Source organism: Salvelinus namaycush, chromosome 22, assembly GCF_016432855.1.
Source record: "Salvelinus namaycush isolate Seneca chromosome 22, SaNama_1.0, whole genome shotgun sequence".
In the NCBI taxonomy this organism is placed as follows: domain Eukaryota; kingdom Metazoa; phylum Chordata; class Actinopteri; order Salmoniformes; family Salmonidae; genus Salvelinus; species Salvelinus namaycush.
In genome coordinates, this window is record NC_052328.1 from 24,446,911 (window position 1) to 24,468,028 (window position 21,118).

At 40.9% G+C, this 21,118-nt stretch overlaps 1 protein-coding gene across 1 annotated transcript in view; it reads right to left on the reverse strand.

The window, feature by feature from the left end:
- The window catches only part of LOC120017945 (regulator of G-protein signaling 7-like), a 35,111-nt gene that overhangs the window by 3,299 nt on the left and 10,694 nt on the right, over window positions 1-21,118 (reverse strand). Inside the window, exons 2-15 of the mRNA XM_038960904.1 lie at window positions 19,093-19,189; window positions 13,629-13,679; window positions 9,849-9,955; window positions 8,814-8,865; window positions 8,303-8,367; window positions 7,717-7,793; window positions 7,394-7,475; window positions 4,850-4,924; window positions 4,662-4,760; window positions 4,426-4,487; window positions 3,921-4,031; window positions 3,550-3,675; window positions 2,105-2,291; window positions 1,834-1,923 (exon numbers count right to left, since the gene is read on the reverse strand). Coding sequence (XP_038816832.1) covers window positions 1,834-1,923; window positions 2,105-2,291; window positions 3,550-3,675; window positions 3,921-4,031; window positions 4,426-4,487; window positions 4,662-4,760; window positions 4,850-4,924; window positions 7,394-7,475; window positions 7,717-7,793; window positions 8,303-8,367; window positions 8,814-8,865; window positions 9,849-9,955; window positions 13,629-13,679; window positions 19,093-19,189 — 1,281 coding nt within the window. The remainder of the gene's footprint in view (window positions 1-1,833; window positions 1,924-2,104; window positions 2,292-3,549; window positions 3,676-3,920; window positions 4,032-4,425; window positions 4,488-4,661; window positions 4,761-4,849; window positions 4,925-7,393; window positions 7,476-7,716; window positions 7,794-8,302; window positions 8,368-8,813; window positions 8,866-9,848; window positions 9,956-13,628; window positions 13,680-19,092; window positions 19,190-21,118) is intronic.

The following is a 21,118-nucleotide window of genomic DNA, read 5'->3' on the forward strand; positions in this document are numbered from 1 at the left end:
ATTGATTTCTTTCCACATTTTGTTGTGTTACAGCCTGCATTTAAAATGGATTAGATTGAGATTTTTTGTCACTGGACTACACAATACCCCATAATGTCAAAGTGGAATTATGTTTTTAGAAATGTTTACAAATGAATTAAACAAAAAACTGAAATGTCTTGAGTCAATAAGTAGTCAACCCCTTTGCTATGGCAAGCCTAAATAAATTCTGGAGTAAAAATGTCCTTAACAAGTCACATAATAAGTTGCATTGACTCACTCTGTGTGCAATAATAGAGTTTAACATGATTTTTTGAATGACTACCTCATCTCTGTTCCCCACACATACAATTATCTGTAAGCTCCCTCAGTCGAGCAGTGAAATTCAAACACAGATTCAACCACAAAGACCAGGGAGGTTTTTCAATGCCTCTCGGAAAAGGGCACCTATTGGTAGATGGGTAAAAAAAAAAAAAAAAAGCAGACATTGAATATCCCTTTGAGCGTGGTGAAGTTATTAATGGTGTCTCAAGACACCCAGTCACTGTAAAGATACAGGCGTCCTTCCTAACTCAGTTGCCGGAGAGAAAGGAAACCACTCAGGGATTTCACCAATGGTGACGTTAAAACAGTTAGAGTTTAATGGCTGCGATAGGAGAAAACTGAGGATGGATCAACAATATTGTAGTTATCTACAATACTTACCTAATTGACAGAACAGAATAAAAATATTCCAAAACATGCATCCTGTTTGCAACAATTCAGGCTGTAACACAACGAAATGTGGAATAAATCAAGGGGTATGAATACTTTCTGAAGACACTGTATAGGCTAATTTCTCAAATGAAACACAATAATTCCTTTAACAAAGTCTTAGAAAAGCTTACTTGGTGCTATAACTGCAACATAAAAGTCAAAAGGGAAGGAAAGGTGAGGCACAGTACATGTTGACAAGGCCCTGAAAAAGATGGTCATGAAACGTCACCATGCCCGTGTCCAGGGGAGGTGAGGGAGGGAAGGAGAGAGTGATAAAGCAGTGGATACGCTTTATCTGAACAGGCCCGTTGGTCGACCAGAAAAACCCATGTCCTCTTACCACATTTCGAGTGAATTTCTCAAATGAAGTTCTGCGGTCCTGAATGCCTCCATACTTAACAAAAAAAAGACGAAAAAGAAAGGGAAAGCCAGAAAAGAAGGACAGAGCTGAAACCAAAAAGTGAACTAATGGGAAACAAACTAAACTGTGAGGAGAGGCCCTTTGAAAAATAATAGCGAAGATAAGGATATGCTGATGTGATTATGATGAGAATTATACAGTGATACGTGACATAACACAAAACATAAGCCAAATCATAGAAAATCATGAATGAACTATCATGTTAATTATAAACTGGCTGGTTCGAGCCCTGAATGCTGATTGGCTGATAGCCCTGGTATATCAGACCGTATACCAAGGGTAAGACAAAACATTTACTTTAACTGCTCTAATTACGTTGGGAACCAGTTTATAATAGCAATAAGGCACCTCGAGGGTTTGTGGTATATGGCCAATATACCACAACAAAGGAGTGTATCCAGGCACTCCGCTTTGTATCGTGCTTAAGAACAGCCCTTAGCCGTGGTATATTGGCCATATACCACACTCCCTCAGGCCTTATTGCTTAATTACCCCATTATCACAACCATCGTTACAGTTCAGACACCTTATGAGGCATTTTCTTTGCATGTGAAAATGCTGCTACAGTAGTTATTCCTTCACTGCTGGAGGCACCAATGTCATTGTTCCAGGTCCTAGGCAGGGCAGGTCAGAGAACAGCAGTGTACACAGCCATGTTTATTCTTTGAAGACCTTACCTTTTTCTTGGCCTGTAGCAGCTCCTGGTAGGCACTGGAACGGATGAAGCGGCTGTAGGAGTCACTCTTCATCAGCTTGAAGATGTGATCCTGTCAACCACAAGGAAATGGTTCAACCACAGTGATGGTCACGTTGTAACTGTCTGTGGACACAAATGTACTCAACAGTACAGTAGCTTATCCAGCTGATATCCCAAACACACTACAGGCATAAGTCAGTAACCTGCCTATAATTACCCTACAGTTCACTAACATATTACGACAGTGTTACCTGTGCGTCCTCAAAGGCATAGCGTCCAGGGTCCTTGACGTTCTGGGTGGTCTTGTCATAGCTCTTTGAGTCAACGTTGATGGCACTGGGAGCTCCAGAGGCCAGGAACTCCTGCCAGATCTCCTGAACCCGGGTCGGGACCTCCCGGATGGGCCTCTTCTTTACCTCCTGGACCGCTAGCCAGAACCTGCAGGACACAATATGGGGGCAGGGAATAACACAGTTGTATTTGGCATCATCATCATCATCATCATCATGTGGCCGGTGACACTTTGCTTCTTGAAAGTCCAGTATCTTGAAAACTTGACTGCTGACATTGTCACGCACTGATCTGTTTCACCTGTTCTGTGATTGTCTCCACCCCCTCCAGGTGTCGCTTATTTTCCCCAGTGTATTTATCCCTGTGTTTCCTGTCTCTCTGTGCCAGTTCGTCTTGTATGTTTAGTCAAGTCAACCAGCGTGTTTTTCCCCGTACTCCTTTTCTATTCTCTTTTGCTAGTCTTCCTGGTTTTGACCACTGCCTGACTCTGGACTACTTTCCCGCCTGCCTGATCATCCTGCCTGCCCTGACCTTGAATCTGCCTGCCCTTCAGTACCTATTGGACTCTGAACTGGTTTTGACCTTTTGCCTGTCCACAACCATTCTCTTGCCTACCCCTTTTTGGATTAATAAGCATTGTAAGACTCCAACCATCTGCCTCCTGTGTCTGTATCTGGGTCTCGCCTTGTGCCTTGATAGACATGCAAAACATTTTGGGACTGTATCAACAGTGAACTAATTAAAAAATACCAAAATATAATTTTGAGTGGATTTTCTCTTTAACTATAAACATGATCACTTGAACCCCTCTATGTTTGTCTTTCTCTATCACTCTTTAGGCTAATATAGGACAAGCAACATATTGTACGTGTGAATGCTTGTGCATGTCTTGTCCAGGATAAGCCATTTCCCAACATGGTTTCTTATAGGAATTTCTGGATATGTACTGCAAAGGTTTTGTCTGAAAATATTTGTCTGAAATATAAATTCAGTGCTCAGTTATGTCCTCTAATGGTGATAACATCACATCTAATTTTAGGGTAATTAATGTGACCAATTGGGTGTTAAATTCCACCTCTGACTTTGTTAGATAATAACAACACTCACTTAGTTACATTACCAGATTGACCTGAAGATTAGCTCTGGGCAAAACAGTTCAGACAAGTACCAGAAGAGGAAGTACAGGAAGCGTGAATGAAGTGCAAGGATAGGTTATGATTGTGTGTGAGAGAAAAGAAGTGAGAGTGTGTGCATGTGGGGGTGTACGTGCGTTAAATGTGTGTGTGTGTGTGTGTGTGTGTGTGTGTGTGTGTGTGTGTGTGTGTGTGTGTGTGTGTGTGTGTGTGTGTGTGTGTGTGTGTGTGTGTGTGTGTGTGTGTGTGTGTGTATGCACTGTATCCCCTACCTCAGGTTCTCTGAGCTGAACTCAGACTCCAGGAACTTGAGGAACTGCTCCCTCCCCACCTGATCCTTGAGAACCTCGTTGATGCCGAACGCCCACCTCTTCACCCTCTGCTGACCTGGCTCCTTACTAGGGAGAGACACACGCAGTCAGACATCACAGTGTACAGAGGGAAAACCTCAGTGAACAGTTAACAGTACACAGTCCACATTACACAGCTACAAATACTTTTATTACTACCTGACATCCCTCAGGAGATGGTCTGATCCAGAGCAACTCACAAATCATTTACTGGTACCACTTACTACTTGTACCAGTGTAAATCAACACAGAATAACCACAGAGATTTAATAATAAACTTGAAAAAGACACACCTAGCCTCCAGCTCCCATACTGCGGTGTCATCTGAGATCCAGGGGTTGGAGGGGTCGGTCGACGTGATGAAGGGGTCATATTCCACATACTGCTCTGTATAGGCCAACAAACTGTGAAGAAAGACACCTTACTCTTCAGTTTAGGCAGGTAGAGTCTACAGAAAACGTGACAATGTATCGTGCGGCCTGGGGAACTCAGGATATGACTAACATCAATGCTACACAGTATTTGATCTTCGAAGATAGCAGGAAGTGATGCAGTATCGTTGCTTTAACACAATAGTGAGTAACCCAGGCAGCTGAGAATGGGAATCTCTGTTCAGTGTTACATAACAGCACAAGAAATGACAATTAGCCTTAGTGCTGATGATACACAGCAGGTATTGTTTGGGCTAAACACTTTTCAAGGTTGTCTAAGCTCTTAATTGCTGGCTACATTAAGTTTTAGAGAGTTCATGAAGGGATTAATGGGGGGAAGAATGAAGAGACGGAGAACTTCGCTCACCTCTCAGCCACTTTGGACATTTTCAGTCGATGTCTGTCTAATTGCCCTCCCCAATAATTGATCTGGAACAACATGGGGAAACAATATTTTGTGAATTTCTGGAAACTGGTCGAACTGACAAGACAGTAACAGTGTTGCCATCTTAAATGTACATTTGGAAAGAACAGTTTCCTTCCAAACATACATTTTGCAATGCAAGAGAAACTACCCTGGAAGTCCAGCAGCTTCTACATTACCTGGTCCTGTAGCTGCTCCTCTGTGGCTGGCTTGGCCTCTGGGGCAGGGGTGTGGGTGGGGCTGTGGGTTCGCACATCATTCTGAGGCCCATATACTGACTGAGACAGAGAGACAATCAGAACCCACCCAAACTCAGTGTTTCAGTTGACCTGTTATTCAGAATTCATGGATTTATAGAAAAAGTCACCTTTCTTGTCTTTTGGGGATTTTTCATTCTGGAGGACTTCTTTATGTCAACTTCTGTTGTGTTTACACATCCGGGCTGGAGAGCAACAGAAATGAACAGAAGAAAAACAAGCCCTTCAGGGAGCATTCTCTGCTTCTTCCTATTGATTCCCGAGCAACTCGGGTAGGACTGTTTAGGGAACCCAGAAAACCAGCTTCTTCTATTGCACTTTGCTACACACTCAGTCAAACATGATCTAGTAAAATATTAATGTAAAACATATTGTCTGTGCGTCCTGCATGATCAAACAAGGGGCACAATTAAGGTATCCTCCAGGACCACGGTGGCTAATTGGTTTGACGAGGCTGCTGTGAAATCAGAAAGGAACCTGATTATAATGTTCCAAGCATGCATGAATTGATCCTATTATTTTCCAATTAAGCTCATGGAGCTGGATTTTTCCAGGGAAGCGGCTCCATTCCCTAGTGGAAGATATTACTAAGAAGGAAGTGTGTCTGAATGGATGATGAGGTCATAAAGACCACTGGAGAGCTGCAGGTGAATACATAATTTTTTAGGAATTGACGGTACAATAATAACATTTTGATAATACGGCAGGCAAAGAAGAAAGACAAAAAGCTCTGCCTTTACCAAGCAAAAAGTTGTACGATTATCCAAACCCCTCACGTTATTCATATTAAACATTATTCACATTGAACATTATTCACATTGAATAGAGAAATAAATTGCTTTGTAGTCTGAAGAAAGCACAGGTTAAGTTCTTTAACATTTACAAAAATCATCTAATAAAAAAAAATCCATGCCATGTATTTTGAATTTCTAAGTTAAGATCAACGTAGGTTTTTGACAATGGATATTTCTGAGCATGGTATGCATGACAATACACAACAATATCCACAAACAGAAATACTAAGTTAGGGGCTCGATTCAATCCGTATTGCGGAAGTTAAGCGCTATAGAGCGATTGAAATTTAAAGGCAATGTTCTGCGATGGTGGAGACTGCAATCACGGTAAATGCTACATATCTCCACTCAATCGGAAATGAACTTAACATTTCAATCGCGCTATTGCGTTGCAGTTAAGTGATACAGATTGAATCAATCCCTTACATGCTGACCACACCGCTCACGTCGCGTCAGCGAGCGTCTGCATGGCCAGGTGCTAAAATAGAAATTGGTTCTATTTGTGACGATCAACGCGCTGCAAGTTCGGCCTCTCCAATCTCCTCATTGGTTTTTAGGAGCATATACCCACGTGGGTGATTGAAAGATTAACTGAGGTCCACACTCCAGTCGGTTGTAGTAATGCACCATAAAATTGGTTGCCAACCGTCATATAAAGTCCAAAGAAGAAAAAGAAGCCTGAAGGAAGGAGGAGAGATGAGGAGAAATGAATTCGGTTTACTGTTTTATGTGTGGATTAATTGTCGGGAGTAGTGGAACTTGTGCATTTCAGTTAAAATACCCAATGTTTATATCCCAGGACAAATTAGCTAGCAACGGCAAGCTAGCTAGCTAAATTGCCATAAATGGTTCATGCTTTTTGACCTGTCCCCAAATTAATATAATTGGTTTCGAGTTTGTTTTGATGTCCTGATCGCTTCTGGTGTGGGTGAACAAAATCAACGTGCACGCGATGGCAGACTGTCACGTTGGCATGAAGGATCGGGAGACAGACGCAGGAATGCGTAATATGGGTTTTTATTAAGCCCCAAATTACACGTGCCGTGTAAAGGTACAGGGACGAAGACCAAACAAACACAAAACACAGGGTAGAAACCCAAAATAAAAGAGCGAGGAGTACCTCGAATAAATAACACATGCGCACAATGATTAACACACGGGACGAGACCCGTAATCATCTGCACAATCCACAATGGCACGAAAGCCAAAATACACAGCACAGGTACTCACATGCACCAACGGACATTGTAACAATAATCAACAGCCCAATGGAATCCAAAGGGCACACTTATACAAGTACTAATCTGCCACGATCGTTTGAATGATTGGACCAAGGCGCAGCGTGCGTAGAGTTCCACATAATATTTTAATAAATGAAAATCACCAAAACAAAATACAGATAGAAACGAAACGTGAAGCAAATGCAGGGCTAACAGGCACTACACAAAACAAGATCCCACAAACAACAGGTGGTAAAAGGCTGCCTAAATGTGATCCCCAATCAGAGACAACGATAGACAGCTGCCTCTGATTGGGAACCATACCAGGCCAACATAGAAAACGAAAAACTAGAATGCCCACCCTAATCACACCCTGACCTGACCAAATAGAGAAATAAAAAGGCTCTCTAAGGTCAGGGCGTGACATAATCAGTGGGAACAGGGGACAGGTGTGCCTAATGAAAGTTCCGGAGGGATCCGTGACACGGACGCACGCACGCGTCCGGTTTGGTCAGCATGTTAGGCTCCAGTTAGCTGTATTCTCCAGAGGAAAATTTGGCCAAACCTTGTAGCTAGGTTTTATGTTATGGAGATAGTGTAACTCTTGTAGCATGAGATTTTAAAAGCTCAATAAACTCACCACTGGTCTGTGCACATCCCAAAACGCTCTTTCTTGACTATCGAGAATTTTCCTCTCAATCTTATCTCTTTTCTTGTCAACTCTGAGGACAAAGGATACACAGTACAAGCAATTACTTTTTAGGTCTTTTCACAAAACCATATTTGGTGTAATATTCATGTTTTTTCTTTGACACTTCCCCTGCCTAAAATATGGTGTTATTAGGAAACTGCTGAGAAATGGTAGTTAAGAGATGATGGCACATCCGCTATAATGAGTAGGAGTGTGGTGATCAACTTAACACTCATCAACACATAGTAGATTTGTTTCATTTGGAAACTTACTTTGCTTGTGCTTCTGCTTGCATAAATATGAACTCCCATTTTCTGGCAAATGCTCTCTGTAGCCTCGCTAAGCTCTCCTGAAACAACAATAACCAAAAATAATCCAAACAGTAAATCCAGCCAAATAATGATTTGTCTTATCTCATGACATGATATAATATCACAATAATAGCAACAGAACAAAAGGTTTTCACTTTGAAGATACAGGCTGATATCAGTGTTAAGGATGCTAGTGCTAACATACTAAAGATATGAAGATACAGGCTGATATCAATGCTAAGGATGCTAGTGCTAACATATTTACTTGCCTAGTTAAATAAAAGTTAAATAAAAAAATACTAAATATTGATATCATCCTGTATCTTCATCTCTTTAGTCTAATAGCACTAGCATCCTTAACACTAAACTAGGCAAGTTAAAGATGCTAGTGCTAACATACTAAAGAGATGAAGATACAGGCTGATATCAATGTTAAAGATGCTAGTGCTAACACACTAAAGAGATGAATATACAGGCTGATATCAATGTTAAGGATGCTAGTGCTAACACACTACAGAGACAATGACAATGAAGAGAGAAGACCTACCGCCTCGTAGTCTGCCAGCTCCAGACGAGCTTTGTTTTGCATTGTTCTTTTGCAGAGGTAAACGGCTGGGGCACAGAACACAGAGGAAGAACAAATCAATCAGAAAACAGAGAAAACTACTGTTGACCAGATGCTGTTTTACAGATAATATTTTTACTTTGCCAAACCCTTTCTGCATCAGCTGCAGTCTAGGCCACAACATTGATGTCATTCCATAACCAGAGTACCATGTGGCATGTAAAATGGTCTTAACAACATCCATCGCTGCTTTGAGGATGCAAACGGCTATCTATATGGCTGGAGGGGTTGTCGCAACTTACAAACAAATACATATATTCACACATTGAATTGAACAATTGCTTCTGCAAAGCCATTTGGGCCACAATGTACTGCATGTCAGATGCTACACAAATAAAATACATTTTGATATTATCATGTTGATGGTTACATTCAATGCTCTGTACAGCCTTCCATCGTGTAAAACTATTCACTACTGCTAAGACACACTTACCATAGTCTGTATTCTCTGGTTCCCAGCAGTTTGATGGCCAGAAGTAGGGGGTCTGGGGACAACGATTGTGAGGAGGAAATAGTGAGGGACAAGGCAGCTAAAGAACTGAGACACCTTGATCTAAGAACTGATCTAAGAACTGAGACACCTTGATCTAAGAACTGAACTAAGAACTGAGACACCTTGATCTAATAACTGATCTAAGAACTGAGACACCTGGATCTAATAACTGATCTAAGAACTGAGACACCTTGATCTAATAACTGATCTAAGAACTGAGACACCTTGATCTAATAACTGATCTAAGAACTGAGACACCTGGATCTAATAACTGATCTAAGAACTGAGACACCTTGATCTAATAACTGATCTAAGAACTGAGACACCTTGATCTAATAACTGATCTAAGAACTGAGACACCGTGATCTAATAACTGATCTAAGAACTGAGACACCTGGAACTAATAACTGATCTAAGAACTGAGAAAACTGGATCTAATAACTGATCTAAGAACTGAGACACCTTGATCTAATTGACCTAAGAACTGAGACACCTTGATCTAATAACTGATCTAAGAACTGAGACACCTTGATCTAAGAACTGATCTAAGAACTGATACACCTTGATCTAAGAACTGATATGAGAACTGAGACACCTTGAGCTAAGAACTGATCAAATAACTGAGACACCTGGATCTAATAACTGATCTAAGAACTGAGGCACCTTGATCTAATTGATCTAAGAACTGAGACACCTTGATCTAATAACTGATCTAAGAACAGAGACACCTGACTTAAAATCCCTGTTATTTCTCTAGAGCGAGGCACTTTAGTTGCCTCAGTAAAACATCCAGCAATATAACTGGATTAGGTGTAAAATATAAAGCCCATAAGTCCCTGTGGATAAGCGCTCAATAAAGACATATGAATCCTAGTCCTCCATGTGTGGTCTGATATGGATTGGATCAGATATGGTAGACAGTAGGAGTACATTATAGTACACATAAGAGCTATGCAGCCTATGAATTCACTGTACCTGAAACCTGTAGAAAGTGCCATCGTCTTTCAGTGTGAGTACATGGTCTGATATGGGGAAGAAGTAGCCGTGGGCAGCCATCAGGGTCCCCAGGTGAAGGGCCTCCACTGGACAACACAAATAAAATCCTATAATTTCCCACCACAACACACCTAATATTCCCACTGTCCCCTTTGACACACCTCACTTCCCCCCTTCACCGGGGTATGGTAAATGAGGTCAGTATAGTACCGATGGGGATGTTTACCTCATATGCCATACACTTGTCACCTCTCCTAATGTAAAATTAAACACATTCTATTTTTATCACTATTTCTCTGTATCTAGAACGTATGTAAGACTCAGCTATGCATCAATAAATTATCACTCATTCATGTTTAAAGACATGTTTACTGATAAATGTGAGTGCCCTTCAAGTGTATTTGCATGTGGATGTGTGTGTTTTTGCATGTTGTGCTTGTGTGAGATTGTTAGTCTGCATGTTAGATGCAATGTTTTGAAGCGAAACAGCAACACACTGTAGAGATATAGTAATTACAGAAAGAGCCAGATAGTCTTCTGTAGGGAAGCTACACACAGATTGCATATATTCAAGCATTCTGAGAGTGGATTTGCACATTCATCTAAATGAATGTCTGGTTAGAGCTTCACACACAGTGGATATCAAACAGGCTTAAAGACCAATCCACTCACCCACCCAAAATAACTTTAGTCTACTCAATGTTAATATTTCTTTACTTTTAACAACTTTATGGAGTGTTAGCACATAGCCCTAAATCATGCATTTATTACCACAAATTGTGGTATACCCAGAAGTATACAGCTGCTCCGTAGGCTAATCGGATTCATATCCTAAACTCAAGAGGGAAAAGGATGAAACAGGAAAATAAAAAATATTATTTCTTAAACTGGAATAGAAATTAGTGTCTGGCTTGGGAAGAGTATCCTCAAATTGTTATTCCCTAGCTAAAGTACAGCTGTCTGACTTTATGACCCCCGACTCTACTCGTATGCCCTGTAATCGTCTTTAAAATGGCTGAGACATTAAAATGTACACTTCCTCCTAAATACCCTGCAGACTGGAGATTATAATTAATTTGAGGTCATTTCTGTACTAGTATGTGGCTATGGGTGTATTGGTACCGTCCATTTGTGTTCTATAACATTTGTAACCAAATGTAAACTTTTCTCACAGGACCATTGGGGCCTCCAACAAGATTCTCTCAAGCTGAAACTGTGTTTCAGTGCAATTTCCTGCTCTTGTGAGACCTTGTCAGTGACGACACAGTAAAGTGAGATTCCTCAATCAAACCCCTTGAAGTCAAGCAATCAAAAGGTTTCACTCAGAGCTCTACCCTTTTCAGTCTGAACCTGTTTCCTGCTGAGGCATAGGAGCAGGTATTTCACCCTGGCTACAGTCCTTTTGAGAGTTCTCCAGTGCTCCAGAGTCCATGCGTGGTTTATGAAGTACTATTGAGTCAGCTTTGTGTTAGAAAGTGATAAATGTGTCACTAATGCGGGGGAATCGACCCATCCATACCAACGCATGCACCAGAATGTACACACACACGAGCTCTCCTCTAAATCAGTGATAGGGGTTATGCCTATTGCCTCCCTTTGTCCGCCATTGAAAAGCTTCCCTCTGAGTGACCTGACCTAAAGTGGCGGCGTCTACTTGTCTACAGTATATACATGTCTTAAAAATCTATTGCTTTAGAAAAGCCTGCTACTGTACACTGAGGTTTTAGAGAAACAAAGTTCTCCACTATGTTACAATGATTCTAATTAGTCATTGACCTGTTAAATTAATACAACATGAAAGGAACTTCTCCAGAATAAGGGTGGTATAGAGACCTTGGGACTATAATGTTTTGTCAAAAATATGTTAGTCACATATAATTGATCTTTCAATGGTTCTTCATATGTCTATGAAGTACATTTGAAGTGATTTTATTTTTAACTTGGTGCTATAAGGTTCTATCTATCTGCAATCCAATCACAAGCCTGAACAAATATAGACGGACCAATCAGAACACGTCTTTGCCATCTCCCTCTAAGTATGGTGTAGGCTAGTCTAGCCAGCAATAACGGCACTTAAGCAAAAAAACAACACTGTCAGAAATCTTCAATTTGAGGACTTTAATGGGTTATGAGAGAAGAATTCCCTACAGAACAATTCTGAGATCTGGGATGTGAAAACTTTGATTTTCAGTATCTCAGGACTATGATTTAAACATATAGAACCTTATAGTCCCAAGGTCTTCGATATGTCACATACACTACAGTTCAAAAGTTTGGGGTCACTTAGAAATGTCCTTGTTTTTGAAAGAAAAGCACATTTTCTGTCCATTAAAATAATATCAAATTGATCAGAAATACAGTGTAGACATTGTTAATGTTGTAAATGACTATTGTAGCTGGAAACGGCTGTTTATTTATGGAATATCTACATAGGCCTACAGAGGCCCATTATCAACAACCATCACTCCTGTGTTCCAATGGCAATGTTGTGTTAGCTAATCCAAGTTTATCATTTTAAAAGGCTAATTTATCATTAGAAAACCCTTTTGAAATTATGTTAGCACAGCTGAAAACTGTTATTCTGATTAAAGAAGCAATAAAACTGGCCTTCTTTAGACTAGTTGAGTATCTGGAGCATATTTGTGGGTTCGATTACAGACTCAAAATGGCCAGAAACAAAGTACTTTCTTCTGAAACTCGTCAGTCTATTCTTGTTCTGAGAAATGAAAGCTAGTCCATGCGAGAAATTGCCAAGAAACTGAAGATCTCGTACAACACTGTGTACTACTCCCTTCACAGAACAGCGCAAGCTGGCTCTAGCCAGAATAGAAAGAGGAGTGGGATGCCCCGGTGCACAACCGAGCAAGAGGACAAGTAGATTAGAGAGTCTAGTTTGAGAAACAGATGCCTCACAAGTCTTCAACTGGCAGCTTCATTAAATAGTACCCGCAAAACACCAGTCTCAACGTCAACAGTGAAGAGGCGACTCCGGGATGCTGGCCTTCTAGGCAGAGTTCCTCTGTCCAGTGTCTGTGTTATTTTGCCCATCTTAATAAAAAATATATATTGGCCAGTCTGAGATACGGCTTTTTCTTTGCAACTCTGCCTAGAAGGCCAGCATCCCGGAGTCGCCTCTTCCCTGTTGACGTGGAGACTGGTGTTTTGCGGGTACTATTTAATGAAGCTGCCAGTTGAGGACTTGTGAGGCGTCTGTTTCTCAAACTAGACTCTCTAATCTACTTGTCCTCTTGCTCTTGCTTGTCCTCTTGGCCATTTCGAGCCTGTAATCGAACCCACAAATGCTGATGCTCAAAATACTCAACTAGTCTAAAGAATGACAGTTTTATTGCTTCTTTAATCAGGACAACAGTTTTAAAGCTGTGCTAACATAATTTCAAAAGGATTTTCTAATGATCAATTAGCCTTTTAAAATGATCAACTTGGATTAGCTAACACAACGTTGCCATTGGAACACAGGAGTGATGGTTGCTGATAATGGGCCTCTGTACTCTTATGTAGATATTCTATTAAAAATCTGCCGTTTACAGCTACAATAGTCATTTACAACATTAACAATGTCTACACTGTATTTCTGATCAATTTGACAGACAAAAAAATTTGCTTTTCTTTCAAAAACAAGGACATTTCTAAGTGACCCCAAACTTTTGAACGGTAGTGTAACTGTGAATGATTCACTGTTTCACATATCTAGTGTCACATAACAGGAGACATAATAGGACACTAATAAGCATGCATTACCTTGATCTTCAATATTCAGGTTTTTGATCATCCACTGTACAATGTCAGAACCTGGAATGGAAAACCACATACATAAATACACCAAAAGCATACTGTACAGCACCTTTTAGCCCAGTGATGTAAACTATAGACATTATTAAAGCACCTTTTAGCCCAGTGATGTAAACTATAGACATTATTAAAGCACCTTTTAGCCCAGTGATGTAAACTATAGACATTATTAAAGAAGCAAAATGGGATTGCTACATCCATTTGTGGACTTATAGATCAATGATATGCACCCACTAATTCTTGAAGAATACAACGTATAAATGCCTCATAAGCTTAGTTCAACTGTCATACCCCATCACAACCCAAAATATAAGCTTGTTTTGCTCCATTGTTTGTAAACAATGTTATTTTAAATAAACATTGCATACTCTCACCACATAGTTAAAACTATAATTTGGATAGTATTGACGGTCAGTCCTTGCATCCGAAGCTGTATCTATGGATTTAAGAGTGGTTACATTTCTCCAGCCCCTTCCCTCATTTGTTTGCAAAACATTGGTGTTATGTTTGTTTTGTTACTGTTTGAACTCCAGATTGCCCCTTTAATACACCAGAGTCGGCCCATTAATTACATGCAAATTCCTAGCATGTGGGTGGGTAATTGGCAGTCCAACACACTATGCTTTTATTACCATTAGAAACCACCTACCTCTGTTCTCATTCATACAAATTACACGACTGATAGTGGCTGGAACAGTCATGGCAGAACCTGTCTAACTAATGCTAAGGACAACATATCAGAGCCATATATTTAGAATGGATTTAAAGCCATCATTAGTGCACGTAAATAAAAATTATCTTACAAGTAAATAATCTCAACAGCCCACAATATTGAGTGCAACATCTGGCCTCAAGCCATCTTCACACCCCAGCTCAACCACTGGTTTTCACATGGCTTAGATAGGAAAGTTATTATCACTGTGTCTCTCTCTCCATCTCTCCTCTCTAGGTGTGGTGTAAGAGATGGACAGAAGGTGTTATGTGAAGAAAATGGATCAGCGGGGTCACCAAGAGATGGAGTGACTCTCCACACCTGTCTCTTTCTTCCACTGTCTCTGAGATGAGCTCCTGAGGACTCGCCACGTCTTACCACAACTTCAGAAAAATAGGTGGATTGCAGTCTCAATCACGTACAAGCATTTGTTTTAAAACTGTGGTTAAACTAACGCAAAGCAGAACAGTAATGATCAAACGCTTAAATACATCTTCAGAAAGTCTGATCCTTTTCTTGGCGTTGTACCTGGATTGCATTTCTTAGAACCACTTTTGCAAAACTTGAAATACAATTGTCATCAATGAATACAGAATTCCCTGTAAAGTGTTTGTTCAAAGAATATCAACACGTTGTTTTCATCAGAAGAGAAAATATTGTGACCTATGTTGGTCTTGTAGTCTTAGCTGCTGCCACTAGACCACATATAATGCTGCAGCATGGGTTTGACTCCGGCCCACTACTATTTCAGCAATTCTCTTATTATTTAAAGATATATAGCTCCAGTATCTTTTCTACATACTTTATATTTGTTTTTTTGTTGTTTATGTTTACATTGAAAGTGTGTATATGTACATTTTTTGTGTTGTTATGCACAAAACGTTTAACCCTGCCACCTAACCCTGTCACGACCCACAGTTTGGGAAGCACTGTTTGAATTAACGCTGTGTTTCTGCTTGCTGATGGAAAGTCAAAAAACCTATGAGTAGACCAGCCTATGTATTGAATACATGAACATGTATTGTGATGAGAATTGGATCCTGTACACTATGTGCTTACTTTCCATTTTCTTTTTTGAACATGAATGATATTTGATTTGATGTGTATGAAATTGTTTGGTGAATTATGCATAAAATTAGAGTATTTGCCCATAATTCTGCACATTTTAATTGTTGTATGTCCAATTGTGATCATCGACTGCAAATAAAATGTATTGATCAACTGGGATTTATTTTAAGACAGGGTTACTTTCTGTTTTGTCAGGTTAGACTCAAGAGAAATGTTTGTGTTAATCTTTTTTTCATCAAAAGAGCATCTGTTGTGTTCTTTTGATGAATGTGTTTATCAAATGCATTTACTGTTTTGCAAAAGGCCACAAAGTTCGGTGTCTTGAGTACACTGTTTTGAAAATTGATGGCATTTAAAAAAAAATGTGTGTACCCTATTGAGAAAAACTGTAAGATAACAGCCAATTAGCATTAGCATATCCAGATAAGATTGATCATGGATTACCATCATTAATACACCCAGTAAGATTCACACCTTCAGCAATGACTCACTTTCTAGGAGGTTAAAATAGTGAGATGTGTGAGGTAATCCACTGCAAGGCTATTCTGAAAATAGTGTAATATTATGACAGCATGTATGCCATCGGGAAAGTATTTAGACCCATTGACTTTTACCACATTTTGTTAGGTTACAGCCTTATTCTAAAATTGATTAAATAGTTTTTTATCCTCGTCAATATACACACAATGACCCATAATGACAAAACAAAAACAGGTTTTTATACATTTTTGCAAAAAAAAAAATGTAATCATAAAATAAATATCACATTTACATAAGTATTCAGACCCTTTACTCAGTACTTTGTTGAAGCACCTTTGGCAGCGATTACAGCCTTGAGTCTTCTTGGTGCTACAAGCTTGGCACACCTGTATTTGGGGGGGGGGGGGTTTCCCATTCTTCTCTGCAGATCCTCTCAAGCTCTGTCAGGTTGGATGGGGAATGTCACTGCACAGCTTTTTTCAGGTCTCTCCAGAAATGTTCAATCTGGTTCATGTCCGGGCTCTGGCTGGGCCAAAGACATTCAGAGACTTTTCCCGAAGTCATTCCTGCGTTGTCTTGGCTGTGTGCTTAGGGTCGTTATTCTGTTGGAAGGTGAACCTTGGCCCTAGTCTGAGGTCCTGAGCGCTCTGGAGCAGGTTTTCATAAAGGATGTCTCTGTACTTTGCTCTGTTCATCTTTCCATTGATCCTGACTAGTCTCCCAGTCCCTGCGGCTGAAAAACATCCCCACAGCATGCTGCTGCCACCACCATGCTTCACCGTAGGGATGGTGCCAGGTTTCCTCCAGACGTGACGCTTGGCATTCAGGCCAAAGAGTTCAATCTTGGTGTTATCAGTCAGAGAATCTTGTTTCTCATGGTCTGAGAGACTTTATGGGCCTTTTGGCAAACTCCAAGCGGGCTGGCATTTGCTTTTTCTGTGGAGTAGCTTCCGTCTGGCCACTACCATAAAGGCCTGATTGGTGGAGTGCTGCAGAGATGGTTGTCCTTCTGGAAGTTTCTCCCATCTCCACAGAGGAGCTCTTTCAGAGTAACCATCCCCATTGGTCACCTACCTGACCAAAGCCCTTCTCCCCCAATTGCTCAGCTTCCAAGCTCTAGGAAGAGTACTGGTGGTTCCAAACTTCTTCCATTTAAGAATGATGCAGGCCACTGTGTTCTTTGGGACCTTCAATGCTGCAGACATTTTTGGGTACCCTTCCCCAGATCTGTGCCTCGACACAATCCTGTCTCAGAGCTCTACGGGCAATTTCTTCGACCTCATGGCTTGGTTTTTGCTCTGACATGCACTGTCAACACTGGGACCTTATATAGACAGGTGGGTGCCTTTCCAAATCATGTCCATTCAATTGAATTCACCACAAGTGGACTCCAATCAAGTTTTAGAAGCATCTCAAGGATGATCAATGGAAACAGGATGCACCTTAGCTCAATTGCAAGTCTTATAGCAAAGGGTCTGAATACTTATGTAAATAAGGTATTTCTGTTTTCTGTTTTTAATATATTTGCCCAAATTTCTAAAAACTTGTTTTCGCTTTGTCATTATGGGGTGTTGTGTGTATGTAACGGATGTGAAATGGCTAGCTAGTTAGCGGGTACGCGCTAGTAGCGTTTCAATCAGTTAAGTCACTTGCTCTGAAACCTAGAAGTAGTGTTGCCCCTTGCTCTGCAAGGGCCGCGGCTTTTGTGGAGCGATGGGTAACGACGTTTCGTGGGTGTCAGTTGTTGATGTGTGCAGAGGGTCCCTGGTTCGCGCCCGTGTCGGGGCGAGGGGACGGTTTAAAGTTATACTGTTACATTGATGCTGTTGACCCGGATCACTGGTTGCTGCGGAAAAGGAGGAGGTTGAAAGGGGGGTGAGTGTAACGGATGTGAAATGGCTAGCTAGTTAGCGGGTACGCGCTACTAGCGTTTCAATCAGTTACGTCACTTGCTCTGAAACCTAGAAGTAATGTTGCCCCTTGCTCTGCAAGGGCCGCGGCTTTTGTGGAGCGATGGGTAACGACGCTTCGTGGGTGTCAGTTGTTGATGTGTGCAGAGGGTCCCTGGTTCGCGCCCGTGTCGGGGCGAGGGGACGGTTTAAAGTTATACTGTTTATACTGTTACATGTAGATTGATGAGAAAATATACATATTGATCAATTTTAGAATAAGGCTGTAGCGTAACAAAATGTGGGAAAAGTCAAGGGGTCTGAATACTTTCCGAATGCACTGTATGTATGATGCATATGTATGTATGTATGTATGTATGTATGTATGTATGTATGATGTGTATGTATGTATGTATGTATGTATGTATGTATGTATGTATGTATGTATGTATGTATGTATGTATGTATGTATGTATGTATGTATGTATGTATGTATGTATGAAAATACCCTAAATAAAAGGTGACATTCTGTATTGTCGCTTCATACTAACATTTTATCTTACATCCCGAACGCTTGAGTGTAGAGCTATAGCTTCACTGTCCAAATAAATATGGAGGGGAGTGTATACGTGTCTCAATTAACACACTATTATACTGCAGCTACTACTAAACAGGGGGCATTTAATTTTTACTGAATGCTGAGCAGCACTGAATAAGACTGAACAGAACAGCTCCTCCATTCATCCTGTGGCTGTGCTGTTCATTTAGTCTTTCTATGGACTTCATCTTGGCCCCAGAGTACTTTACTGTTCCAGGATCACCACTCACATTACATCAACTGTTCTGCTTGTATACGTATTCTAGGGAAGGTCGATAGTGACTTCCTGAATAATGGCAACTCAGACGAATAATGACAACCCATATCTGTTGTTATCCTGCAAAAGGAATACGCATGCTTCACTTTTGCATAAGGTATTAAAGAGAACAAAACACATTTACATTGCTATCTTGCCTTCAAGTTTCCATTGTGTTCAGTTTTGAGTGTTGTTTCTCAACCTTAGGTTCTCTTTTCAGAACTCTGCACAGCTCCCTGCAACATTATGATTCATTTTGGTATTCTGTTTCATCTCTGGTTTAGGTGTACGGGTTTCACAACCACGGACAGCTCTCCAAGTCAGTCAGAAGCCAGAAGACTTTATTAGCTATCATTACCATTTCACCGTTTCCAATATATTACAACACAAGCTTTAGGTAAGATGTTTACCTGAAAAAACACTTGGAATCTTGGATAAAAAACTTTTCACAGTGCGGATAGGAATTCCATTCTTCTCATCCTGCATGCGGGCTATTACGTCCTCCATCTGGAAGAAAAGAGAGAAGACATAATGTTAGAAATGATCAGTGGAAATATAGTCAGGAGACTGGGGAAAGTGTCCGGAAAAGGCTGCTGTTGTGAATGGCCTCTGTGACACAGCTCTGGGACGTATATTTGCAGCAGACCCACTGGGCACAGACGGCAATTCAAGGTCTATTCCACGTTGGTTAAACGTCACTTCGTTGAAATGACATGGAAACAACGTTGATTCAACCCGTGTGTGCCCAGTGGGAAGACACTTCTCATATCAATGTCAGTTCATGTTATTGGATTAGTGATAACTTAGTTTATCAACCCTAATAGCTAAGTGTCTGCCTAATATTTCCCCATCCTATGCGTCTTAAAAAAACTGGACAAAACAAGATGTCACAAAAAAGACATCAGAGAAATATAAAAGGACATTGTGATGACTGAATCACACCTTCAAGCTAAAAACTAAAAGAAATGTGACATGACAACCTGGGTAAAAACAGACATGCCACAGAAAGGCAGATCTGCATCGCAACTCTCCAGGATTGGAGCATTGCTCTGCGCTATGGCTCAGCTGCCCTGGCGGAAGGCCCTATTTCCAGAAACAGACAGGACAGAGTGAAGTGAAGCGTGGCCCGGATTCGTCAGCCTTCACGGATGGATGCCAAAAGATATCCCAAAGTAGCCCTCTGGCATAAATAAATACAATGTAAGAATGTGACACACACACACACACATATACACACACATAAACACACATACACACAGACACAATGCAATGCCTGCTGTTCTATTTCTACTCTATAGACTTCAATGTACGTCCCATATACTGTATCATATTGGATAAATAATTGGTAACCATTAAGGTTTGTTGGTTAGTGTTGGTTACAAAAGCAAATTTTCAAGCCTCGTTGATTGCATTTAGTTAATTTGACTGGCTGCCCTGTGCCTCATCAACTCTCCCCCTCAGTCTGTACAGTATCTTGACAACTACACTCCGTAAATATTTTCTTCTGGCAGCTGTCCTCTGGAAGGGATTTTCATAGACTGTATCTGTGAAAGGAACCGCAGGACCACATTGTCTGATGCAAAAGTTGAGGGATATTTCTTACAAATACATGGGCCTCAGACTGAAAATAACAAACACAATAAGAAGGCCTCCTTGCGGAGACACCTTCACTCATGTTCTCCCAGGCCCAGAACCCAGGAGACCTGCAGCCCCACTCTATAGCACTCTACTATAAACCATTCCCACTGGTCACAGGTACAGCTCGTCACCTGTGATGAGGGATAGAGGGAGGAGAGAGAGGGAACAAAGACAGAACAAATGATAGCACAACATAATAACATGACATCTCCTATTCATTCACATACTGAAGAATAATGGATCAAGGTGTAATGATGAAAGTATGCATATATGTCACAACCTGATCTGTTTCACCTGTCTTTGTGATTGTCTCCACCCCCCTCCAGGTGTCGCCCATCTTCCCCATTATCCCCTGTGTATTTATACCTGTGTTCTCTGTTTGTCTGTTGCCAGTTCGTCTTGTTTGTGAAGTCAACCAGCGTTTTTGTATTCAGCTCCTGCTTTTCCCCAGTCTCTCTTTTCTCGTCCTCCTGGTTTTTGACCCCTGCCTGTCCTGACCCTGTACCCGCCCGCCTGACCACTCTGCCTGCCCCTGCCCCTGAGCCTGCCTGCCTGCCGTCCTGTACCTTTGCCCCAACTCTGGATTACTGACCTCTGCCTGACCTGACCCTGAGTCTACCTGCCTTCCTGTACCTTTGACCCTGTTGCTATAATAAACATTGTTACTTCAACACGGTCTGCACCTGGGTCTTACCTTGATTCCTGATACATATAACTGTACATTTATGAAATATGGATTATGATACTGATTTATCTACTGACCAATAGAATAAAGGGTAAATACATAACAATAAATAT